Source organism: Lemur catta, chromosome 19 (genome assembly GCF_020740605.2).
Source record: "Lemur catta isolate mLemCat1 chromosome 19, mLemCat1.pri, whole genome shotgun sequence".
In the NCBI taxonomy this organism is placed as follows: Eukaryota; Metazoa; Chordata; class Mammalia; order Primates; family Lemuridae; genus Lemur; species Lemur catta.
This window is the reverse complement of record NC_059146.1, coordinates 32,078,797-32,102,509: the sequence shown is the minus strand read 5'-3', so window position 1 is coordinate 32,102,509 and position 23,713 is coordinate 32,078,797. Positions and strand designations below refer to the sequence as shown.

Here is a 23,713-nt window from a genome sequence, read left to right as displayed (position 1 = left end):
CTCCTGACTTCAAGCGATCCTCCCACCTCGGCCTCCCAGAGTGCTAGGATTACAGGTGTGAGCCACCATGCCTGGCCAATAATTCTTTATATGTTCTGGATACAAATCCTTTACAAGGTATGTGTTTTGCAAATATTTTCTCCTAGTCTGTGACTTGTCTTTTCATTCGCTTAACAGCCAATACATTTTAAAGGTCTCAAACATGTTCAAAGGCTCCTGAAAATCTCATAGACATGGTGTCTAATTGATTTTTTTTTAAATAGCAAAACACTCCACACAGTGTAGAAGGGTGAAGATGTTTGGGGAAAATGGCAGCTGTTGCAAAATCAGACATCAAGGAGTTACAGTTGCCAATCTTTCCTCCAGGAAGCCCACCTAGATTACATCAGCACTTGGCACTGTCTTCTACCTCTCAATCCTTGAGAAGCATTTGAAGCTGGCCTCAGCTTTTACCCCCAAATCTGCTATCTCAGTGGTGATCATGGTCCCTTGTTCTTCCGCCAGAGACCTGAGCCTCCCTTTGGCTGTTGCTCTGGCTCCTTATACCCGTAGAGTCCCACACTGTCCTCAGCATCTCCCTCAAAGCTGCTCTTTCTCTCAGGCCGCCTTTCCAAAGTCTGTCCCATCCAATCACCAGGCCAGAGCCTGAACCCTCCCAAGTCCCTCAACTCCATGACCCATTTACCTAGCCTCTGCTCCCTGCCCCACAGCCTCACCCTGGCCCCGCACTGTCCTCGCTCCGCCCCGCTCATCCTGCTCCAGCCTCCTCCCTGAGTCCCCAGCTTTAGTCTCCCCCCACTACCTTCCCCCGTATTTGTTCATTCAACAACGTTGAGAGAGCCAAGCTCTGTCCTGAACACTGAGGACAGAGTGGTGACCCAGGCACGCACGTTGAAGGAAAGGTCCCTAAATGGTGCCATTTCTCAGGGCCTGTCTCAGACAGTTTTCCTCCCACAGCGCATCCAGATCTCCGGCCTGGCCCCGGAGGCTCCAGAACTCCACCCCTAGTGCTTTCTGGGGCGCCCCACAGACCTCGCAGGCGCCGGGACGGCTGGTAGCGAGCGGGAGAACGAGGGAAGGTGAGCGGGCGCCACCGTCTCTCTACACCTTTTTGTCTTTTACTCAGTGACTCATCCCGGAGGCGCCCGAGCCGCCAGACCCAACCGGACAAGCACTTTGCAGCGCCGGGGCCAGCTGTCTGCCCGGCAACCGGTGACGTCACCGCTGGCGCACTCGTGTCGTCACAGGCAGGCGCCACACTTGAAGTGGGTACGGGAGGCGGCTGCAGCGGCCGCTTTGCTGTCATGGAGCTAGCGCTGGAAGCGCGGGAACTGGGTCGCTGGGCGGCCGAAGAGATGGGGGCAGCCCGGGCCCCGGAATCGGCACTGCGCAGGTGAGGGCCACTCCGGAGTGAGGACTCGGTCCCCCATTCTGAATGACCCGAGTTACTGAGGGCTCCCCCCCTCGGGACACTGGCGAGTTAGCAGTGACCGCCCACTGGGGACTGAGTCTGTAGGAGTGACCCACATCTGGTCATGAGAGAGCACTTCCTGGCAGTACACCCACCACCCCCAACCTCTGGAGCTGACTGGAGATGACGCTGTCGCAGGACAAAGGGAGCACCTCACCAGGGGATGAGACTACCCCCACACCTAGCGAGAAGCTCACCTCTCGGTGACTAAGAACTCCCCAGGAGGGAATATCTAACCCCTAAAAGTATGGGCCTTTCCTCCCAGAGAAGTGAGCCCCTGGTAGACTTTACCTATCACCATCACCCTGGGAGTGAGGATCCTCCGCCCCGTGTGCTGCCCCAGGCACACCCTTACACACTGTCCCCACAGGCTGTGTCTGGGCCAGGGAGCTGACATCTGGGCCTACATCTTGCAGCATGTGCACAGTCAGAGGTGAGCTGGGCTGGGGCAGGGGAGGGGAGGGGACCCAGGTGAGGGCACAGTAACTCCTCTTCCTTCTACTTCTCCACTCTAGGACTGTCAAGAAGATCCGTGGAAACCTGCTGTGGTAATAACCCATCTCCTCCTATCTTCCCTGTTCCAATCTAGCCCTGTTCCCACCCCCAGCTTCCCACTTCCCCCTGGGAGCCCCAGTCACCCCTGACTTTGGCCTCATTTCCTTAGGTATGGCCACCAGGACAGTCCAGAGGTGAGAAGCATGTGCTACAAGATTCTCTTTTATCCAAAAAAGACTTGCAGATCTTCTGCCCTAAGCCCAGCCTAGTGCTAGGTGATGCTGGGGACACTGGGTCACAAGACAGCCCTGATCGCTGCACTCGCAGAGCTTACAGTCCAGGGGGAAACAGACATAAGTTGTGTGGGAGATGGGGGACATGGATACGATAGATATGTGGCATCAAAGCTGGTGAGGAGAGATGGGGGAAAGGACAGGATTGGAAAAGATGCTGAGGCAAGTGTGGGACCCAGTAAGTTTAAGGGGCCCAGATGACATCTAAGGGGAGGCCTTGGGACTCCTAGATGTGGGGCTTGAGGAAGAGATCAGGGCTGGGACAGAGGTGTGGGTATCACTGATGCAGACAGGAATCAGACTGGGAGGGTAAGTGAGGCAATCCCAGGAGGAAGGAGGGGGCCAGGATAGTACCTTAGTGCTTCTGTGTCAGACATAGAAACTGCTTAGGTAAAACCCTCTGCCACCCCCTGGGCAGGTGGGGAGCCTGGTGCCCCATAAAAGGCAGTCAGGCCAGGCTGAGCCCTGATCAGACCACGCATCTTACCCTGTACCTGATCCTACCAGGTCCGTCGGAAGTTGGAGCTGGAAGCCACTGTGGCCCGCCTGCGGGCAGAGATCCAGGAGTTAGACCAGAGCCTGGAGCTGGTGGAGCGAGAGACTGAGGCTCAGGGTGACCCATGGGGCCGGGAAGATGGTCAGTGGAACATGTGGTGGGGAAGGTGCTGACAGCCACCCCTGTTCCTCCCACAGACATGGCCATGGAGCAGGCACTGCAGAGCATGCAAGACACTCAGCGTCGTGCTCTCCTCCTTCGGGCCCAAGCTGGGGCCATGCGAAAACAGCAGCATAGGCTCCGAGATCCCACGCAGCAGCTGCAGAATCAGCTCAGGCGCCTGCAGGACATAGAGAGGTAGGTCTCAGGGACCAGCCCTCACCAGGCTCGGTGGCCAGACATTCTCCTTAGGGACCCTGGTGCTCCGCCTTGATCCCTTCTGGGGTTCCACAATTCTGAGCTCCTACCCATAGGATTTAAAACCAGGAGGTTTTATCATCTCAGCCACCTGTATTTCCAGTGCCTGGAATGGTGCCAAATGTATATCTTGAACACCAGCTCTGGGGAAACAGCAGTAAACAAAGGACAAGTCCGTGCCCTCCTAAAGCTTACATTCTGACGCACAGAAGACAGATCGTAAACTAGGAAACAAACAGACCCTACAATTTCAGGTAGAGATGAGTGCCATGAAGAAAGGTGACGAGATAGAAAGGGTAGTCAAGGAAGGCCCTTGAGGAGGTATCATTTGAGTTGGGGGAGGACTTTCCATGGAGAGGGACTAGCGAGAGCAGAAGCCCTGAGCTCGGTGTGCAGGAAGAACCTGCCAGAAGGCCAGTTCAGCGGATTTTTCACAGGCAAGAGGGAGAACATGAGGAGCTGAGGCTGCAGAAGTGGACAGAGCGCCATGGAGGCATTGGAATTTTACTCTGAGACTGGGTTCCTGCCCTGCCTTGGCCACTTACAACTGTGTGACCTTGGGCAAAATATTGAACTTCACTATGCCTCAGTTTCTAAGATCTATGGAATGGGGACAATACTGATACCAACCTTATAGGGGAGGTGTGATAAGTAGGTGAGTTAAATCATGTAAAGTGCTTACAAGAGTACCTACTAACCACTGCTGTTATTCTAAATGTGATGGGAAAACATCAGTCACATGGTTTTGGAGGGTTTTGAGCAGGGACATGATCTTCCTTAGGTTTTAACAGGATCATTGCCTGCGGAGTAGAGAATAGAATGCAGGGGGCAAAAGCACGGAGACCAGTGAGGAGGCTAATGCAATAGTCCAGCTGGGAGGTGACAGTGGCCTAATCTTGGAGGTGGCCCCCAGAATCCTGGCTCAGTGGTCCCTGTGACTGGCCTTGCTGGCAGTGAGAGGGGATGGGGCACAGACCTCTGTTCTCCCAGTTCCCTCCTCCCAGGGACCCCAGCCCCAACTGCACTGCTCCCTCCAGGAAGGCCAAAGTGGATGTGACCTTTGGACCCCTGACATCAGCAGCCCTGGGCCTGGAGCCTGTGGTCCTGGTAAGAGTCCTGGACCCTGAGAGAAGGGGTAGGAGTCCAGGATCAGGCAGACACTTGGGTCCCCCTCATTCCCCATCCTCTTCTCCCTAGCGTGATATCCGAACAGCCTACACCCTCCGCGCCCAGTTCCTGCAGAACCTCCTGATTCCCCAGGCCAAGACAGGGAGCACCCCGTGAGTGTCCTCCAGCCCCCAAAGACCCTGCAAAGAACCTGAGCTTTAGGGGTGTGGGGGAGCTGCTTGTTTGTTAATTCCTCAGACACTGAGCTTCTGGGCTATGTCAGTCTCAGGCCCTGCTCCGCCAGGGTTTCCAGGCTGGGATGAAGAGGAGACAGACCCGTCACAGACAGTGACAACCAGCTGGACAGGGCTGGTGGGAGGTGGGGAAGCCTAAAAAGCTCTGGACACCCAGAGCAGGTGCCTCTCCCAGCTGAGAAGGCAAGGAGGGGAGGGGCTAAGCTAGGGTGGGGGGTCAAGAGAGTGTCCCAGGTAAACAGCACATGTAAGGGCCCCAAGGCCAGCAAGTTGGTGTAATCAGGGAACTCAAGTCCAGCAGGCATAGAGGAGGTTTCCTCATCTGCAAAGTCGGGACAGTGACAGCCCATACCTTATAGGGCAGGGCGGTGGTGATAATTAGAGGGATAATTGGTGTGTCTTATAACATTCTCTGTTCCCTTACCCAACCCCACAGGATCCCTAGTGATGACCACTTTGGAATTTCCTACCAGCAGTGGCTTAGCTCAGTGGAGGTAAGAGGGCAGGGCCCTCAGCAAAGGCCACACCCTCCAGTCCCACGATCAAACCTCAGGGTGCCAGCACCTAAGTCTTGATCCCCACCCCCTTCCCGTGGGGCCTCAGCTCGCAGCCCTGCCCCAGTCCTGCCCTGACTTCATCCCTGCCCCCATCAGACGCTGCTGACAAACCACCCCCCGGGCCACATCCTGGCTGCCTTGGAGCACCTGGCTGCAGAGCGAGAGGCAGAAATTCGGTCTCTGTGCAATGGGGACGGGCTTGGAGATACAGCGCTACCCAGGTGTGGAGTGGAGTGTTCCTACAGTCTGGGCGGAGCAGTTGGGTGGGTGAGCTGGGCACAGCCACCTGCTGATGGGGCAGAACTGAACCCAGTGCCCATTGTGGTAGGCAGACAGATACTGGCTACCCTCAAGCGCTAAGGCAAGGCACAGGGCTGCTCCCTCACCAGCTTTGCCCCCATCCCAGGCCCCAGGCACTGGACAAGTCGGACTCCGGCCAGGCCCTGCCGTCTATGGTGCATCTCATCCAGGTGACCCCAGGACCCTCCCCAGAGCTCCACTCCCTCCCATTCCGAGACCCAGTCAGTCCCCTCACCCCATGGACCATGCCTACCCTGACTTTGTACACCTGCTCCAGGAGGGCTGGCAGACTGTGGGTGCACTGCTCACCCAACGGGGCACCGTCCTGAAGGAACGGCACGTCCTGGCCCGGCGCCTGGAGGGCCTGCTGGAGGAGGTGGAGAGTTGTACTCTGGGATCCAGCGAGAGGTGAAGGGGCTCCCTCGCCAGGGGCCTTCGGGCCATCCCTCCCCCAGGTGTCTCAGGATGTTGGACTTTTCCTGCCCTGTGGCTTCCGTCTCTGCCCCCCTTTCCTCGAAGTTTGTCTCCCTGGTTTGTGGTCCCCTGTGCATCCCTGCAGATCTCATCTCCCTCCCCGACTGAGTCTCAGTCGCCTTCCTGTCTTTTGCTCTCTTCTGCTTGTCCCCCAGGCAGGTGCTGATGCTGGGGCTTCGGGACTGTGGCCTATGGGCAGAGCTCAAGGCCCTGCGTGCCCAGAGCCTGGAGCTGGAGGACGCAGCTGGGCACCGGCAGCTTCTGCTGAGGGAGCTTCAGGCCAAACAGCAGCGGATCCTGTGCTGGCGCCAGCTGGTGGTGAGAGGCTGGGCCCGGGCAGAAGCGGCAGGGCCTGGTGAAGAGCCACAGTGGAGGCTTTGAACGGCCTCCTTTTGGTGTAAATGATCCAAAGTAAAAAAAGAAAAACAGAAAAATTAAGAACGGCCTCCTGTTGGGAGAGGCCCAGGGTGAATCTCCCAGGAGGAAGCAGGACCCGTGCAAATGGGGTGACCCTGGGTTGGGAGGTGGGAAGGAGCTAGTCTCTCGGTGGCCTCCTGGTTCCTCAGGAGGAGACCCAGGAACAGGTCCGCCTGCTCATCAAGGGGAACTCAGCCAGCAAGACCCGCCTGCGCCGGAGCCCTGGGGAGGTGAGAGGGCGCTGGGGTGAGGTGTGGTTAGGGCAGGATCTGCCGGGCTGGGCTGGGTGGACTAGGCTGCCCCACCCATCCCTCTGCTTCCCCCCGAGGTGCTGGTGCTGGCTCAGCGAAAGGTGGTCCCCACGTCTGAGGCGGTGGCACCACAGATCCAGGAGCTGTGTCGCCGTCGGGAGGAGAAAATCCAGCATCTGCCCCACGTTCTACTGGGCACCCTGCTGCGGCACAGTCCCAGAGAGTGAGCCTGGGGCCGCCCCCATGTTCCCTGCCATGGGTGACTGTCACTCCCTGAACTCCCTCCAAAAACATAACTCAGACCCCCAGTGTTCCCAGGTTGCCAGACCTCACCCTCAGGTCACCAGCCCCAGTCAGGCTTCCTAGTCCCCAGACCCACCTCCGCGTTCCTGGTTCCCCGGAGCCTCTAGAACCCAAGTCCCCCTCTCAGTGCCCCACCCAACCTAGACTGCCCCCCACAGGTTGAAAGCCCTGCCCACGGTCCTGCCGTCCATCCACCAGCTGCACTCCATGTCCCCAAGGGGCTCCAGCTTCATAGCGCTGAGCCACACGCTGGGGCTGCCCCCAGGAAAGGTGAGTACCTGTCCCCTGTGACTTGTCTGTCCACTCCTGCCCAAGGTAACTATCCTTCCCCCTCCCTCCAGGCTCCAGAGCTGCTTCTGCCGGTGGCTGCCTCTCTTCGCCAGGACTTCTTGTTCCTCCAGGACCAGCGGGATCTCCGGTGCTGGGATCTGCTCTACATGAAAGACAGCCTGCCACCAGGCCCTTCCATCCCGGGTAGGCCTGCCCTGCTTCCCCCATCCAGCACCCTTGCCCCTTCCCAGTCCGCCTCCAGAAGGAACACCCAACGGCGCCCTTGGCTTACTCACTGTGCGCGGGTGTTAAACATGCTCACTAGTTTGGTAAGCGTGCTGTGCTCCCCATTGCAGAGAGGGGCACTGAGATTCAGGGGACGTAGTAGGTGTCCCAGATAGCAGAGCTGGGATGTGAACCCAGGCAGTCTGGCTGGTCAGTGCTCCTAACCACTGAGTACACTGCCCGTCGGATTGCCAGGTATTCGTTTCTCACCATCACGTAGTAGCCTTCAGTAGTTAAAAGCTGGGCTGTGGAGTAAACTACCTGGATTCTCCTCTCAGCCTTGTCTCTTCCTGGCTATGTGATCCCCTGTGCCTCAGTTTCCTCCTCAGTAGAGTAAGCATAACATTAGTGTCTTACAGAGTTGCTAGGAAGATTCAGGCAGGTGACCCAAACAGGGGTCAGTAAGCACCCTGGGTTTCCAATGCGATTACAGTAATTGCGCACACACAGTCTCTTTGGGGCCTTACCATGAGGGAAGGGAGTAAGACTCCCGGTTCACAGATGAGGACACGGAAACTCGGAGAAGTCGTGCATTCCAGGATTCACTCAGCAAACACTTGCTGGGTATCTGCCCACCACTGGCCCACATAGCTTAAAGGGAAGTGAGGAGAGAGCTCTCCAGACCCCCAGATTTCCCCACAGCAGAAGCAAAATCAGAGAATAAAGAGATGGAAGAGGTGAATTGAGGGTACCGTCATCAAAGTAGGAAAGACTGTTTTCAGGCCTTTGAGTGTGCGGCTCCCTGCCTTCCACCGGTCCACGAGGGGAGGGCGCAGCGTGCAGGAGTGACAAGACATGGTACAGCATCTCCCCACCCGTGGGGCATCTTCAACTTTAACGTATCTATAATGGAACTCTTGGTTCTGTCTTTACTCCAAAAAGCAATTTTGTTCTTCTTCTTCTTGGTTTCCTTCCTAAATAAATTATCCCACCCTCCTCATTCAGGTGCTGCAGCCAGAAACCCAGGAATCATCCTTAATACCCCCCAGCTCCCTAACCCTCCACCTTCAACCTGTCAGCAAGCCCTGTGGGTCCCTTCTCCAGAGTTCATCGATCTATCTGCCCCCTGCCCCGCTGTCCTACACCTCAAATAATTCCACCTGACAGCAGATGTAGCTAAAGAAAGAGCAAATGTCAGGATCGAGGTCACAGGGCAAGGATGGGATGGAGTCAGGATTCAGGCCCAAGAGGTCTGACCACACTGCTAATCTGCACTTGCTCTGGGCTGGGCCCTGTTCTGGGCACACGAAGAAGGACTAGACCCAGTCCCAGTCCCAGAGGGAAACACTGCTTGAGTGAAGGGCTAGAGCAGACTAAGGAGGAAGCCTTGGCATGAGCAATGCTGGGATGGGCTTCCAGGAGGAAAGATGGTTTCTCGTGCAGGCCCTGGGGATAAGTCAGGTTTTTCCCAAGAGTAGTAAGCAGATGCCACATAATGCAAACTCTCAAATACCAGGCTGAGGGGCCTGGACTCTGCCTTGGGGGCACTAGGGAGCCTTGGAGGGTTCTAAACAGGGGAAGAAGAGGATCAAGTTTAAGCTTCAGGAAGATCGTGGCTGACTGCCATGTAGAGGGTGGACCCAAGTGGGAGACAGGCCTGCAGCCTAGGAGGGAGGGTGAGGGGAGAGTAGGGAAGTGGGGAGGAGCAAACTCAGGAAGCTGGGGGGATGGTCCATGGAGACTGATGGGCTGTCGGGGGAGGGAGGGAGGCATCCAGGATGAGGCCTGGGGGTGGTGGGGTTGCCCTTAGGATGAGGACCTGGGAGAAGGGACAGGTTTGGGAGAGATGCTTAGGTCAAGGCTAGGTGGAGACTTGGTGACGCATTGGCTGCAAGGCCCCAGAGAGCCAGAGGACTCAGTGCTGCCTTCCGGGGTTTCTCACCCTCAGAGCTGCTGCAGAGCCAGGCGTCCCAGGAAGAGGAGCAGAAAGAGAATGTGGGGCAGGCTCTGAAGAAGCTGGAGAACCTGCTGAAACAGGCGCTGGAGCGAATCCCTGAGCTGCACGGGGTTGTGGGGGACTGGTGAGAAGGGGACATGATGGGGTTGGGGAACTGAGCTGGGTGGAAAGTCAGGACTCAGGCCGGGGGCTGGTGAGGAGCAGGCTGTGGTGTGGGGGGAGGCCAGTGAGGGTCTGGAGGGCCAAGCCTTCCCTCTGATGCCATCCCTTCCCCAGGTGGGAGCAGCCAGGCCAAGCTGCCCTCTCTGGGGAGCTCTGCCAGGGCCTGTCCCTGGCCCAGTGGCAGCTGCGCTGGGTTCAGGCCCAGGGGGCCCTGCAGAAGCTGTGCACATGAAGAGGGGGCTCGAATAGGAGTCAAGAACTTCACATTTGTTCACCCGGACACCTTACCTCTCTCAATACGATATTCGGAAGAAGCATCGCCAGGATTTATCAGCCCATTGCCCCCACCCATGCCTGCATCCCCCCTCCCACGCTGTTCTGCTTCTCTCGATTCCCCTGCCCCTGTTCTTACATCCTGCCAAAACCCAGAGTACTCTGGACTGCCCCCAGATACCCCTAAAACTCCATCACATTTACCCTCAGTGAAAAGTAAGGGAGCACCTCTTCTAGGCACTGGGGATTCAGCACTGAACAAAACAGACAGAAGTCCCTGCCTTCAGAAGGGTGATGTTCTAGGGCAGGGAGATAGACAGTTGACAAAATAAGTAAAATATATCGTATGTTGGAAGGTGACAGCTACGGAGAAAGTAAAACAGGGTGTAGGAGGTGTGATTTAAATAGAGGGCTACACTGCAGAGGTCACAGTCCACAGAGGTAGGGAGCAGGAGCCACCCGGGTGTCTGAGGAAGAGCCTGCGGTGGCAGCTACAGCACGTGTAAAGGTCCTGACCTGGAATGTGCTGGCGTGAGGGCCATAGGGGAGGCCAGTGTATTGGGGGCAGGGGGAGTTGGAGGGTGCAGGTGGTGGTAAAAGATGAGATTGTCTTCTAGTTTTTATACGTTTAAATCTGAGCCATTTGGAATTTATCCTAGCAAATAGATCCAATTTTGTCTTATTTTACATATATCCCAACAGCACTTATTAAAATTCCCAGTCCGAGCAGCAGTTGCTGCGATCAGCTGAGGAGGAGACAGGGAAGCTTTCCAGGGTGATGGGAATGTATTATGTGTTGAGAGTGGTAGAGGTTACACAGGTACAGAGATTTGTCCCAACTAATCTAGCAGTATTCTTAAGGCCTGTGCATTTCACTGTGTGGATTATTCTTCAATTTATAAAGTAAAACTTTACCCACCAGTTTGAGATGTCACTTTTTCATTCACTAAATTTCCATGTCTAATTGGGCTATATCTGGGTACTCTTCAGACCTGTTGAGTATCTAACTCTCTGTGTCCCATTCCCATGGTGTTTTGATTACAAAGGCTTTGTAATATGTTATCATATCTGAAATGGCTGGTTGCTTATTTTTCAAGGTTTCCCTGTCTCTTCTTGCTATTTTTTTCTCCCAAATGAAGTGAACTTAACTTGCCTGGTTCCAGAAGAAAAATAAATACAGAGTTAATGTCAACATCAGATAAATCTCAAATGAGAAACATTCCAGATACCTAACCAGTACTCTTTCAAAACTGACAAGGTCATCAAAAACAAGAAAAGTGTGAAAAACCGTCACAGGCAAGAGAAGCCCAAGGAGATGTGACAACCAAATGTAATGTGGTATCCTAGATGAGAAGCTGGAGCAGAAAAGGGATTAGGTAAACACTAAGGAAATCTCAATAAAGTATGGACTTCAGTTAATAATAATGTTTTTTAAAAAAGCTTTTAATTCTCTCTTTATCGCATGTCTAGCACAAGAGCAAACAAAAGCCAGTGGTTTAACAGAGCATTCATTGGTGCAGATTCAAATAGAGACTTCAAAAACCAAGGTAGTCAATAAAATTAAGTTTTGACAGAAAAAAAAAAACCCAACCAGCCAAATGCAATGCATAATTGGATCTTGATTTTACAATACTATTGTATAAAGACATTTTTGAGATGGAAAATTAAACATGGTCTGAGTGTCAGATGTACTAAGAAATTAATTTGATGGTATTAATAATGGCATAATGAATGGCATGTTTTAAAAAATAGTTATCTGTTAGACATACTGATGCATCCGTGAGTAAATTGATGTCTAGAATTTGCTTTAACATATTTCAGCAAAAAATATAAGTATAGATGAAACCAGAAGTGCAGAATATTGGTAGTGTTTCAGAGTATTAATACTATTTCCTCTAATGTTGTGCATGTTTGAAAACATAATAAAACGATTTGAGGGCTACAAAAAAGGGGAGAGGTCAACTGTGTCCCAAGAAAGGACACAGAGTCCAAACCCACACACATGTCCCTCTGAGTAGATGCACTGGACTATTGTCTCTGGGCCTTGGCATAAGCTGTTCTACCCAGAACATCTCTCCTCGTTTTCTTTAGCAAATGTCTTCAGATGTCACATCATCCAGGAAGCCTGGGTCAGGCGCTTCCTCTGAGTTTCCTTCATGACGTCTCTAGTCTTTCTGGGAATCACAGGTAGGGTGTCTGTCTACCCCATAGTAGGACCCCCCCGGGGCCCCGGCCCCCAGCTAGGTCCCTAGACACGCCCAACCCTGGGGTTGACGCGGACTTCAGCGTGTTTAAAAACTTCCGGCGCGGGCTTTGAGGTAGCACGGGAGGGGCCTCCGAACTTTCCTGCGTTCTCAAAGGTCCAGATACCACATTAGGGATGGGACCAACAGACTTTGCTTCGCTCTCATTAGCCCGTGTCCCTCCACGAAGGCGTGGCCGCCCTTCATCGCCGCGCTCTCATAGATCCAGGTTCTTCCCTTAGTTCGTCTATCCGGGGCTCTGATTGGCCAATATTGCTTCTTGAGGGTGTGGCCAAGTCTCATTGGCCCTCATCCCGGGGGGCGTATGGCGTCATGCGGCGGCGCCGTCGCTTTCGCTGTACGTCATCCGCGGGCGCCCACTCTGACGGAGCCAGAGAGTAGACAGCAGCAGAGTCGGCGGAGGCGGCTGAGCTGAGTCTGTAGTAACGGCAACAGCGACGGCGGCAGCGATGGCCGGGGCGGGGCCGGCCCCGGGACTCCCGGGTGCAGGAGGGCCCGTGGTCCCGGGCCCTGGTGCCGGCATCCCGGGGAAAAGCGGCGAGGAACGCTTGAAGGAAATGGAGGCGGAGATGGCCCTGTAAGGCCCTCAGCAAGGCGTAATAAAAGCTATCTCAGAGCCAGACTCAGTGAATCCTGAGCGTCCAGCCCTCGATAGCCCGGAGGCTGTAACATGGGGAAGTGGAACTTTCGGGATTGTGAGGGCGGGGATAGGAAAGGAGTTGTCAGGGTTGAAAGCGCTGTCTCGATATACCCTGCGTTCCAGCATTGCTATGAGGTCCTGAGCTGTGGTATCTGTCCTGCCCCACCAGGTTTGAACAGGAAGTTCTGGGGGCTCCAGTTACCGGAATTCCAACTGCTGTTCCTGCGGTGCCCACGGTTCCCACGGTAGAAGCGATGCAGGTCCCAGCGGCTCCTGTGATCCGCCCGATTATCGCGACCAACACATACCAACAGGTATGGCTGAGCTAAGGCATATAAGTCAGGGAACATAATGCCTCAAACACAGTATGTGTTTGTATACAGAGAGCTATTGACGTTTTGACTGGTTGACCAATTAGCATGACATATTTTATGTGCCGGGCACTGAGAACACAGTAATGACTAAGGCAGATAATATTTCTGCCCTTTGGGAGCTTATATTCTAGAGCATGTTGTACAGTAGCGCTTTCTGCGATGAAGACAAGAATGTTCCATATCTATTTAAAATTTATATTTACACTAAATAGCTTCTCATTCTTCACATTTCAAGTGCTCAATAGCCACCTATGTATGACTAGGAGAGATAGGAGAGAGAGAAACACTATTAAAATGAAAATAAGTAAATGAAACTTGTTCATTCTGTCAACAAGTAGTTATTGGGTACCTTGTATGCACCAGGGACTTACTCTAGGCATTAGGCATGTAACAGAACAAAACAAAGAATCACTGCCTTTTGGGAGTTTACATTTTACTAGGGAGAGACAGGTCAAGGTATGTTAAGAAGGGCAGAGGTTTATTAGTACATTCAGGGCAGGCCTTTCTGAAGAGCTGACATTTAAGCAAAGACATGAAGATATCTGGGGGAAGAACATTCCCAGCAGAGAACTGCCAGGGGTGCATACCTGTCACGTGCAAGGAACAGCAGGGAGATTGGTGGCTGGAGTGGAGTGAGCAAAGAGGAACGTGGGCAGAGATAAGGTCAGAGAGATCCTATAAAGCTGCGGTCCCCAACCCCTGGGCTGCAGACTGGCACCAGTCCATGGCCTGTTGGGAACTGGGCCACACAGCAGGAGGTGAGCAGCGGGCAGGCGAGTGAGTGAAACTTCATCTGTCTTTATAGCCGCTCCCCATTGCTCACCATCCCCCACCCCATGGAAAGATTGTCTTCCGTGAAACCGATCCCTGGTGCCAAAAAACTTGGGACCACTGCTGTAGAGCCTTATGGGCCACCGTAAGGACCTTGGCTTTTACTCTGAGATGGGGAACTATTGGAGGATTTTGAGCAGAAGAGTGCTATGGTCCAACTTAGAGATTAACAGGGTCTCTCTGGCTGTGTTTAGAGAATAGACTGTAAGGGGCAAGGGCAGAATCAAGAGAATTTACTACTGAGAGGCTAAGGAGAGCTTTATCTAGTGTGATCCCAAAAGCTTCCCTGAGAAGTAGCATTTTAGCTGAGACTTAAAGGTTGATAGCCAGCCCCACACCAAGCACAAAGGATAAAACTTTGAGCCTCTTGGAGTGAGCCAGCCACAGCCGATTGGGGACACTGAGTCAGGCCCTTCACCCCCGCCTCTTCTCCAACAGGTCCAGCAGACTTTGGAGGCCCGGGCAGCAGCTGCAGCCACAGTAGTTCCTCCCATGGTGGGTGGCCCTCCTTTTGTGGGCCCAGGTAAGTAAGGAGTGGCAAGGTGAGGGGGTCAAAGCAATCAGACAGGGTGGTAAAAAGGGATGCCTGAGACTCTTCTCCCACCATCCTCGTCTCTCTCTTCCCAACAGTTGGCTTTGGCCCTGGTGATCGGAGTCACCTAGACAGTCCAGAGGCTCGAGAAGCCATGTTCCTGCGGCGAGCAGGTAGGTGTGGGGCCAAGGACCCCTATATTTTACCAGCCACTCTTATTTCAACAACTTAAGCTTCTTGCCTAAATCACTGCTCTAAATCACCTTCTCCATTTCATCCCTACCCTGTTGTCATCTTCCAACAGTACAAAGCTGATCAGTACTTCCCTGACTTTCCTATTCTTTCAAGCCAATTTGGCTTTAACTTGATCACTGGAAACCAACCTCCTACTGTCAGTCCTAATCCTAAACCTTTGCTGTGTTTTCCCACAGCACTTAACACCTTATAACAGGCTATACAATTTACTTATTTAGTATGAGTATCACTTTTTTTTTTTTGAGACAAAGTCTTGCTCTGTTGCCTTGTCTAGAGTGCCTTGGTGTCAGCCTAGCTCACAGCAACCTCAAACTACTGGGCTCAAGTGATCCACCTGCCTTAGCCTCCCAGGAGCTGGGACTACAGGCATGTGCTACCACACCCAGCTAAATTTTTTTATTTTTAGTAGAGACGGGGTGTCACTCTTGCTCAGGCTGGTCCCGAACTCCTGACCTCAAGTGATCCTCCCGCCTCAGCCTCCCAGAATGCTGGGATTACAGGCATGAGCCACCGCACCCGGCCAGTTGTCACCTTTTGCGTCCCCTAAAATAAGAACTCCATGAAGGGCAGAAGTGTTTCTACCTACCACATAGTAAGCGTCACATACTGTCTGTTGATGGGATGGACAGACCATCCAAACAAGCTCCAAACTCCCCACCTGGCACTCCAGACCCTATATGACCTGGCTTGCAGAGAGAGATGCCCACAGCCTCCTCAGGAGCCCCAAACATTGCTGGGATGTGCCAGCAATACTCCTGTTGAGGTTCCTTCTCTTCCCTGCTCATCGTTACCCCACTATAATCTTCCAGCCTATCCTCTCCACAGACCATTCTCCACATTCCACCTTTTGTTGTTCAGGTAACCTTTACACACGCTGTCAATTTTCGTGATGTTACTTTCTTATATGTATGAAATGGATGTGTGTTCTCATTTGGATGTAAATGAGATCCCTATTAAACCCAACTTGTTAATTATGTTACCTAAATCCTGGTACACTTTTTTATCTAAAGATGTCTGAGAAGTTTTAACATCTTTTACTCTTTAGTATGGTTTTGATCAAAATGCAAACCTGACCTACCCTCCGTGCCCAGCTTCCCACCCTGCTGTGGCTCCTCAGTACCTCAGGAAGACATCCACAGCTCAGCCAAGAAGGCTGTGCTTGAATGCCTGCTGACCTCTCAACGCTTCTCGTGATGCTCTCTAACCCCCACTTCCTCTATTACAGTTACCCTAAACTGAAAGGGAAAAAGATTTTGCTTATAAATGTTCTCCCTGCCAGTAATATTTCCACTCACCCTTTGCCTGACTAACTCTTCATTATCCTTCGAGTCTCAGCTCGCAGGTCCCTTTCTCCAGGAAGCCTTCTCTAGTCCTCTGACTAGGTCAGAGGACTCCTCTGGGTTCCAACAGCTCCCTGCACTTCCCCCCCCCCGCCCCCCAGCACTGATCGCTCTGCCTGGGCTTTTCCCCTGTCCAGCCCTGATCGCTCTGGGCTGCCATTCTTTTGTGAGGAGTCTGTTCCCTCCTGCTTGTACCAGGAGTTCCCTAAGAACCGCTGTTCTGTTGGTGTGTCCCCAGTGTTGCTCACCACAGGGCTGGGCCCAGAGGAGTTCCTCAGTGGTAAATTTTTGCTGAATGAACCAGTGGAAAGAGCCCACATCTCCCAGAAGGCTCCCCAAACTCTTCTCCAGGATTTTTTGGATACTGAGAATACACCCACACACACCTTGCCCCAAGTGCACCTGTCCCCCATGACACACACCCCCATCTCTCTCTCCCACAGCTGTGGCCCCCCAGAGGGCCCCTATCCTGCGTCCGGCCTTCGTCCCCCATGTGCTACAGAGAGCAGGTGAGGTGGCCAGGGTCATCATCCCTGCCACATAACTCCCCACCTAAGCCCTCCGACTACCCCACTAACACCCTGACAGATTCTGCTCTCTCTTCTGCAGCAGGTGGTCCCCGCGCTATGGCCCTGCGGCCCCCTCACCAGGCCCTCGTGGGCCCCCCTCTGCCTGGGCCCCCTGGACCACCCATGATGCTGCCACCAATGGCTCGGGCCCCAGGGCCCCCCCTGGGCTCCATGGCTGCTCTGAGGCCTCCCCTGGTGAGTATGGACAGGGAACTAATGGTCAGAGGTGCGGTGGGCGGGGAGGTCCTCAATCCTGGCCCGGAGCGCTGTGTCTCTGTCTGCCCCTGCCCTGGCATTTGTTCCCCTGCCTTCTCAGTCTCTGACTCTTTCTGTGCCCATCTGTCCCTGTTTCTTTCTGTGGCCAAATCTGTTTTTCCTGCCTTTTGTGAAAAGAATATGGAGAGAAACACATGCTGTTGGTGTATTTCTATCTCTGTATCTCTATTTTTCCTTTGATTGTCTCTGTTTTTGTCTTGATGTTATTTGTCCCTGTGTCTGTCTGTCTCTCTTTGCCTGTGTTTCTCTGTGTGTGAGTCTGACTAGAGACTTCTTTCTTTGCCTAGGTGTCCCTTGCCTGCTCCCTGACTCCTAGGCCCTTGCTTTGTTGTACGGGATGGGGATGAAAGTAAGGTGTGAGTCTGTGACCCGGCCCCTCGTGCTCTCCTTACCCACAGGAAGAGCCAGCAGCGCCCCGAGAGCTGGGCCTGGGCCTCGGGTTGGGCCTGAAAGAGAAGGAAGAGGCCGTGGTGGCAGCGGCGGCTGGGCTGGAGGAGGCTAGTGCAGCGGTGGCCGTGGGAGCAGGAGGGGCCCCCACAGGCCCTGCAGTCATTGGGCCCAGCCTGCCACTGGCCCTGGCCATGCCATTGCCTGAGCCTGAGCCACTGCCCCTCCCGTTGGAGGTAGTACGTGGCCTACTGCCCCCACTGCGCATTCCCGAGCTCCTGTCCCTGCGTCCTCGGCCCCGGCCCCCTCGGCCTGAGCCACCCCCTGGCCTCATGGCTCTTGAGGTAAGCAAGGGAGCATGGCACTGAGGGGACAGAAGGGGCTTGGAGGGCAGGCAGGAGCCCATGAGCTTCCACACACAGAAACACATGGGGTCTTTTGTCCAGATGGTGGGAGGACTTGGGGAGTCCACATGCAAAAGCACATCCAGTCCTTACTGTGGAGGCAGGAGGCCTGGGAGCAAAGGAGAGTGGGAAGCTCCAACACCAAGCCCTTTGTACCCCTCCCCTTCCCTCCTCAGGTCCCAGAGCCCCTGGGTGAAGACAAGAAGAAGGGGAAGCCAGAAAAATTGAAACGCTGCATTCGCACTGCAGCTGGGAGCAGCTGGGAGGACCCCAGCCTGCTGGAATGGGATGCTGGTAAGTGGGCTGAAGTGTAAGGTCAGGCGTTGCTCAGCTAAGGCCAGGCCGCCCTCCGTGGGGCTACAGACAGGGAAGGTGAACCAGGTGACTCCACACCTTTCCGCAGGGCAGGCACTGTTGTTAGCCCACGTCATGGAGGAGAGACTACAGCTCTGAGGGGCAGGTCCCTCATCCAGCCATGGGCCAGAACTTGGTGGGGGTGATTAGTACCTAGGGCTTTCTGACTCATCGTACTCATGAGGGGCCTGGCTTGCTGGAGGTCAAGGAGTATTCTTTCTTCTCGAGACTTCTTATGAAAGGTTTTAAACACAGAATGGCATAGTGACCAGTCATTTATCCACACCTAGATGCAGCAATTAACATTTTGCTTGTTTATTCCTCTGTGCGTATATGTATGTAGGTTATTTTGGGTTTTTCAGTCATTTGAAGCAAGTTGTAAAGTGAAGTCATTACTTCTAAATATCTCACTATTCGACTCCTGAGAAAAGAGACATTTCTTTCATATCATGCCATTAAGACATCTAAGAAAATCAACTATAATTCTATGGTATCTTCAGTTTATATTCAAATTTCCCCAGTTGTCCTGAAATTCTACTTTAGCTATTTTTGCCCCAAACTAGACTGTATGCAGTGTTATGTCTCTAGATGTTTTTATTGTTTTTTGTTTTTTTATGAGACAGGGTCTTGCTCTGTCTCCTGGGCTGGAGTGCAGTGACAGAATGGTAGGTCACTGCCACCTCAAACTCCTGGACTTGAGCGATTCTGCTGCTTCAGCTTCCTGAGTAGCAAGGACTACAGGCACATGCCCCATACTCAGCTAATTTTTTTGTCTTTTTGTAAAGATGGGGTCTCACTATGTTGCCCAGGCTGGTCTCAAACTCCTGGTCTCAAGCGATCCTCAGCCTCCACCTCGCAAAGTGCTGGGGTTACAGGCATGGCCTAGATTATCTTTTAAAGTGTCCAGGCCAGTTGTCTTGTAGAAGACAAGGTTCTACCCTCTGAGTTTGTCAGATTGTTTCCTCCTGGGGTAGCCCAGTGTGTTCTCAAAGAGTGTCCGTAATCACCACAGAAGCCATGGGAAGCCACAGCAATATCTGAGAAAGGAAACACACCCACCTCCCACCCCAGTCCTTGACTTCTGCCTCCTCTACTGGGACCTTCTACTGCCCCAAGTGAGGGCCAGACAGGACAGTGCAGGCTTGAGACCCTAGTTCTGTGACCTTGGGCAAGTTACTTAGCCTTTCAAGCCTCATTTTCCTCATTGCCAAACAGGAAATAATAGCATGAGCCTCACGGGGATAGGGCTTCACTGGGACTGAGCATGCTCAGTAGGGGCACGGCCCGACCCAGAGGGTATGGCTGAGAATGGCAGCTGAGCTCAGCGTTGGAGAAGGATCAGGCAGTGTGTCCAGGATTCAAGGGGGAATCAGAGTGGGCTTGGCAAAGGAAGCAAGGCTGAGGGAAGATGAAGCCTGTGTTACTAAGGTGCCATGATGGGAGGCAAGTGGGTGTTAGGGGCCCAAGGGATGTCCATGGGAAAGTGTCCAGGACACCAAGGGGTGCCAGGGGCTCAGTGGAAAGGCCGGGGCTGGAACAGAGTGAGGGGCTGCATCATGGGAATGCATGAGATGGCCCGGGGTGGGGAAGGGCAGTACAGGTAGAGGTTAAAGTAAGGACTCTGGAGGCAGATGCCTGAGCTCTTGTCGCAGCCTTGCCACTTCCTGGTTGGGAACTTCGGATAGATGATTTGACCTCTCTATGCCTTAGTGTAAAAGGGTTGTTGAGCGTGCCAGGTGCATACAGATCTCTCCAGGTGCTTAGCAGAGCCTCCAGAGAAAGTGGGGCATTCACACAAAGTGGACTCTGGCCAGGAATCTGCATCCTCTGACCCTTTCTGTCTCCCATCCCCAGATGACTTCCGGATCTTCTGTGGGGATCTGGGCAATGAAGTGAACGATGACATCCTGGCACGCGCCTTCAGCCGCTTCCCATCCTTCCTTAAGGCTAAGGTGATCCGAGACAAGCGCACAGGCAAGACCAAGGGCTACGGTTTTGTCAGCTTCAAGGACCCCAGCGATTATGTGCGCGCCATGCGTGAGATGAATGGTGGGTGAGGCCTCCCCTAGGGACAGTGGCTGTGGCAGGCATCTGACCTAGGCCTGACCCCAAGCCTGACTAGAACCCTCCGTTTCTGCAGGGAAGTATGTGGGCTCCCGCCCCATCAAGCTCCGCAAGAGCATGTGGAAGGACCGGAATCTGGACGTGGTCCGCAAGAAGCAGAAGGAAAAGAAGAAGCTGGGCCTGAGATAGGGTCTGTGGCTGGGCACCCGCTCCTATCCGGCCGGGCGCTGGCTCCTCCCCCAGCTGTCTTTGCAAAACCCCCACCTATCCACTCACCTGCCTCAAAACCAGTTTCAATAAATTTATGTTCATTTCCATCCTTGGCTGGGCTTGAAAGCATTCTGGGGAGTGGGGGTTGGCATCCCCCACTTGAAAATTGTGGGGAGGCTTGAAAGTTTACCTGGACAGCAGGTGAGCACTCTGGAGCCCCTACTATGCACCCATTACCTCTGCTTCAACTCTGTCAAGTGCACAAGGAGCACAGCCCATTCCGGAGGAGAAGGGCGGGGTCATGGCAGGTCTGACTCCATCCTGTGTTCTCAGCACCAAGTAGGGGGTCTTCTAGGCCCACCCTTCTGGAGCTCACAGCCTTCTAGACTTTCAGCAAACTCGCAAATGCTGGCGACACAATAGAGACTGAAACAGTCCCGGGCCCTGCTCCTCGCAGCTCATGGTCCAGTGGCAGAAGAAAGGCTGACGCCACACACAGCCCAGAGCGATCAGGGTAGGGCTGGGGGAGCCCAGGGTGCAGATCTGTGGATCAGAAAGGGCTTCCTGAAGGAACTGTCATTCTTAGCACTTCTGAGACTTGTTTTCTTCTGGAAATCTTACTCTCTGGGTCTGGTCTCTCAGACTGTTTTCCAGTTTTTTCACTCTGCCAAATCCCAGCTGACTTACGATGTTGCTATATGTCTTTGTATGGCTATCTCTGAGTGTCTCTAAGAGTCTGTATCTCTCTGAGTCTCTCTTTTCTCTGTATCTGTGGGTGTCTCCCCCTCTCTTCCCAGCTCCAGGCTGGCCTCTGCCTGTCCAAAGAGGTGCAGAACCTGGAATGCCAGGCTAAGAGCTTAGACTTTATCCTGAAGGCTGGAGCAAGCAGGGGGCTGGCATCACAGATCTGTGCTTTCGAGAGAGCACTGAGACCACCACTGTGGGCTGGGGGTCTGGAGGGAGGCTAGGGTAGGGACCAGGCCGTGCAGGGCTTGACTGTGGGAAGGAGATGAAGGCCTGCCAGGACACAGCCATCAGAACCTGCATTAGGAGGGGGCACGCTGGGAAGGACTTAGCTGCACAAAAAGGGTGGGAGTGAGAGGAGACAATACCAAGGCCTCAGGGAAGGAGGTCACCCAGGAGAGGTGTCAAATTTCTTCTGTTCCTGTCTTCCATCCTTACTGCCCCCTCTCTGACGTCACATTTTCCAGTCTGGTCAGAGGGGTAAGGGCTTCCTTCCCTGGTAGGAAGTGCCCTTCACCCCCTGCCACCTGGGCTAGACCACCCAGCCCCAGGCCCTCAAACCCCCTTCCCCTCATCACTAGCCCTTCCTACCCGATCCCCTTCTGCTCACTGCAACCATAGGGGCAAGCAGGAAAGGAGGGTTTTAAAAGTACACACAAGTCTTCCTGAGGACAGGAAGAGGCAGACAGGGACACAGAGAAGGGAGACTCAGAGGTGCAGAGATGAGAACTATCAGAGACAGTGCAGTGGGAAGGAAGACGGGGAGAAAACCCACAGAGAGAGACAGATGGAGACAGACAAGAAGAAAGGAACACTCAGAGATGAGAAGGGACAGAGACTTGTTAAAAGAGACTGGGTGACAAGGCCTCACAGAATGAAGCCGGGTGCAACAGAGATCCAGAGCTGGGGACACCAACCTGAACAGGGCAGAGAGACATGGAGAGACAGAGGTCAGCTTCAGGGAAGGCAGGCCTGGACTCCCTTCTGGCCCCAGGGCTGAGTGGATGGAGGGGCCAGTCATGCCCCAGGGCTGGGTGGCTCAACCAACACTGGATCCAATCCTAGCCCCACCCTGGTTCCATGTGACCTTGATAAAGTGACTCTCCCTCTTGAAGCCCAGTTTCCCTTCTGTAAAATGGACAGAAGAGCAGTGCCTCCCCTCCTCTCACCCTCCAGAATGGCAAGTGGTTAATAATCAAGAAGCTAGGTGAATACTGGAAAATGTCCATATTAAAAAGTTATTTTTAATGGTAAATATTTACTTATTAATATAGCAGGATGGGCACAAGCATAGTCTCTGAAGCCAGGTTACCTGGGTTAAGGGTTGCCAGATTTAGCAAACAAAAATATAGGACATCAACTTGTTGAATTTCAGGTAAACAACAAATAATTTTTTAGTTGTATATGTCCAAACATTAGGTATGTCCCAAATGTTGTATGTATGTATTAATGTTACATGCATGAATTTTTTTTTGTTTTTTGCTGAGTTATTTGAAGCAAGTTACAGACATTGTATAACACCTCATCCCTAAATATCTGTGTTCATTTCAGAATAGAGACATCTTTCATATCATAAGACCATTATCACATCTAAGAAAGTAATTATATGGTATCTCATATTCAGTTTATACTCAAATTTCCCCAATTGTTGCGAACTATTATAGCATGCAAGGGCATGGGCTCTGGAGAGGAAGAGCAGTGGGGGGAAGCCTATCTCAATTTCCCCCTTCATAAAATGCGAATGGGAATAGTACCTACCTCCTAAAAGGATTAAAAGAAGGTCTATGGCACAGTTGGCGCAATGATCCCTCATTTAATGTCAGCTGTCATTACTATTGGTATATTGTTGATGTTGTTGTTGTTATGATTGACACCCCTGGGAGGCAGCCCCAGGATGCCCTGAGTTGGGGGTTCTGGTCGGCCTCTCCCACCCCCACACCACCACCCCTACCCCGCAGTCACTCTGCCGATTGTGACGTCGGCTGACGCTAGGCGGGTGGGGGTATCTGGCCGGAAATCCCTCTTCCTGTTACAGATAAGCCTGGTGCAGCCCAGCTGACCCCAGATCCTCCTCCCTCACCACCCTCCATGTCGCAGGACCAAGTCCCCAAGACCGAGAACCTGTTCCCCAAGCCCCCTGCCCCGCCCCATCACCCCGTAAACACCCCCAGCCCCCGCCCCCCCGTCTCGCCCAGCCCGCTGTTCCCCAAGTCCCCATCCGAGCAACCCTAAATCATCCCTGCAGCAGGGCAGCCCCAGAGGCGAGTGTCCGTCCCTGAGGCGGGGGCGCTGCTCGGCCCCGCCCCCGCCCCTGCAACTTGACCCGGGCCGCGACCCCCTGCTCTGACGTCTCGGAAAATTCCCCCCTGCCCAGGCCCTCGAGGGAGGGGGTGCATGGTATGAAATGGGGCTGAGACCCCCGGCTGGGGGCAGAGGAACCCGCCAGAGGTGAGCCGCGAACTGAGGACTGGACGCCTGGGAGACCCGGGGGCTAGACTCCCAAGAAGTGGGGGGGGGGGGAGGCCTGGACTCCCGGGTTTAAGAGAGGAAGAGGGCTGAGGTCCCTCACGCCTGGGCTGAGAGAAAGGGGACTGTAGGCCAAGATGCCTACAAGGTTCCCGGGGAAGGCAGGAACAGAGGCCTGGACTCCTGGGTCTCAGGGAAGCAAGGGCTGGGACCCAGACTCTGGGGTCTCTAAGTGTCACAGCTTCACCCAGTGCCATTTGGACTTTTCCCGACTCAGAACA

General features: G+C 53.7%; 2 protein-coding genes across 4 annotated transcripts; both read left to right on the top strand.

The window, feature by feature from the left end:
* The first annotated feature begins 1,246 nt into the window (after window positions 1-1,246).
* HAUS5 (HAUS augmin like complex subunit 5) lies at window positions 1,247-10,643 on the top strand. Of its 2 annotated transcripts, none has more exons than XM_045532319.1 (19): window positions 1,247-1,393; window positions 1,842-1,904; window positions 1,987-2,019; window positions 2,136-2,160; window positions 2,767-2,872; window positions 2,953-3,112; window positions 4,210-4,279; window positions 4,370-4,452; window positions 4,970-5,027; window positions 5,187-5,311; window positions 5,497-5,560; window positions 5,668-5,798; window positions 6,020-6,182; window positions 6,431-6,511; window positions 6,610-6,755; window positions 6,994-7,105; window positions 7,177-7,309; window positions 9,279-9,411; window positions 9,564-10,643. In XM_045532319.1, the coding sequence occupies exons 1-19, from the start codon at window positions 1,305-1,307 to the stop codon at window positions 9,679-9,681; spliced, it is 1,893 nt and encodes a 630-aa protein (XP_045388275.1). In that variant the 5' UTR covers window positions 1,247-1,304; the 3' UTR covers window positions 9,682-10,643. The 2 variants fall into 2 exon arrangements, with proteins under 2 accessions (XP_045388275.1, XP_045388276.1); XM_045532320.1 differs by lacking the exon at window positions 1,247-1,393 and adding an exon at window positions 1,414-1,674.
* Window positions 10,644-12,295: 1,652 nt separating this feature from the next.
* On the top strand, window positions 12,296-20,329 carry RBM42 (RNA binding motif protein 42). 2 transcript variants are annotated; one of them, XM_045532317.1, is made up of 10 exons: window positions 12,296-12,563; window positions 12,796-12,940; window positions 14,270-14,354; window positions 14,462-14,536; window positions 16,402-16,467; window positions 16,547-16,722; window positions 17,202-17,534; window positions 17,771-17,888; window positions 19,803-19,997; window positions 20,089-20,329. In XM_045532317.1, the coding sequence occupies exons 1-10, from the start codon at window positions 12,436-12,438 to the stop codon at window positions 20,199-20,201; spliced, it is 1,434 nt and encodes a 477-aa protein (XP_045388273.1). In that variant the 5' UTR covers window positions 12,296-12,435; the 3' UTR covers window positions 20,202-20,329. The 2 variants fall into 2 exon arrangements, with proteins under 2 accessions (XP_045388273.1, XP_045388274.1); XM_045532318.1 differs by lacking the exon at window positions 16,402-16,467 and having other exon boundaries at window positions 16,568-16,722.
* The last annotated feature ends 3,384 nt before the right edge of the window (window positions 20,330-23,713 follow it).

Excerpts from the sequence above, each read along its gene's own strand:
- HAUS5 (XM_045532319.1), top strand. The coding sequence starts at position 1,305 with ATGGAGCTAGCGCTGGAAGCGCGGGAACTGGGTCGCTGGGCGGCCGAA. Across the intron at positions 7,106-7,176 it reads TGGGGCTGCCCCCAGGAAAG|GCTCCAGAGCTGCTTCTGCC; the intron begins GTGAGTACCTGT and ends CCCTCCCTCCAG. Across the intron at positions 9,412-9,563 it reads CACGGGGTTGTGGGGGACTG|GTGGGAGCAGCCAGGCCAAG; the intron begins GTGAGAAGGGGA and ends TCCCTTCCCCAG.
- RBM42 (XM_045532317.1), top strand. The coding sequence starts at position 12,436 with ATGGCCGGGGCGGGGCCGGCCCCGGGACTCCCGGGTGCAGGAGGGCCC. Across the intron at positions 12,564-12,795 it reads ATGGAGGCGGAGATGGCCCT|GTTTGAACAGGAAGTTCTGG; the intron begins GTAAGGCCCTCA and ends CTGCCCCACCAG. Across the intron at positions 17,889-19,802 it reads CCTGCTGGAATGGGATGCTG|ATGACTTCCGGATCTTCTGT; the intron begins GTAAGTGGGCTG and ends TCCCATCCCCAG.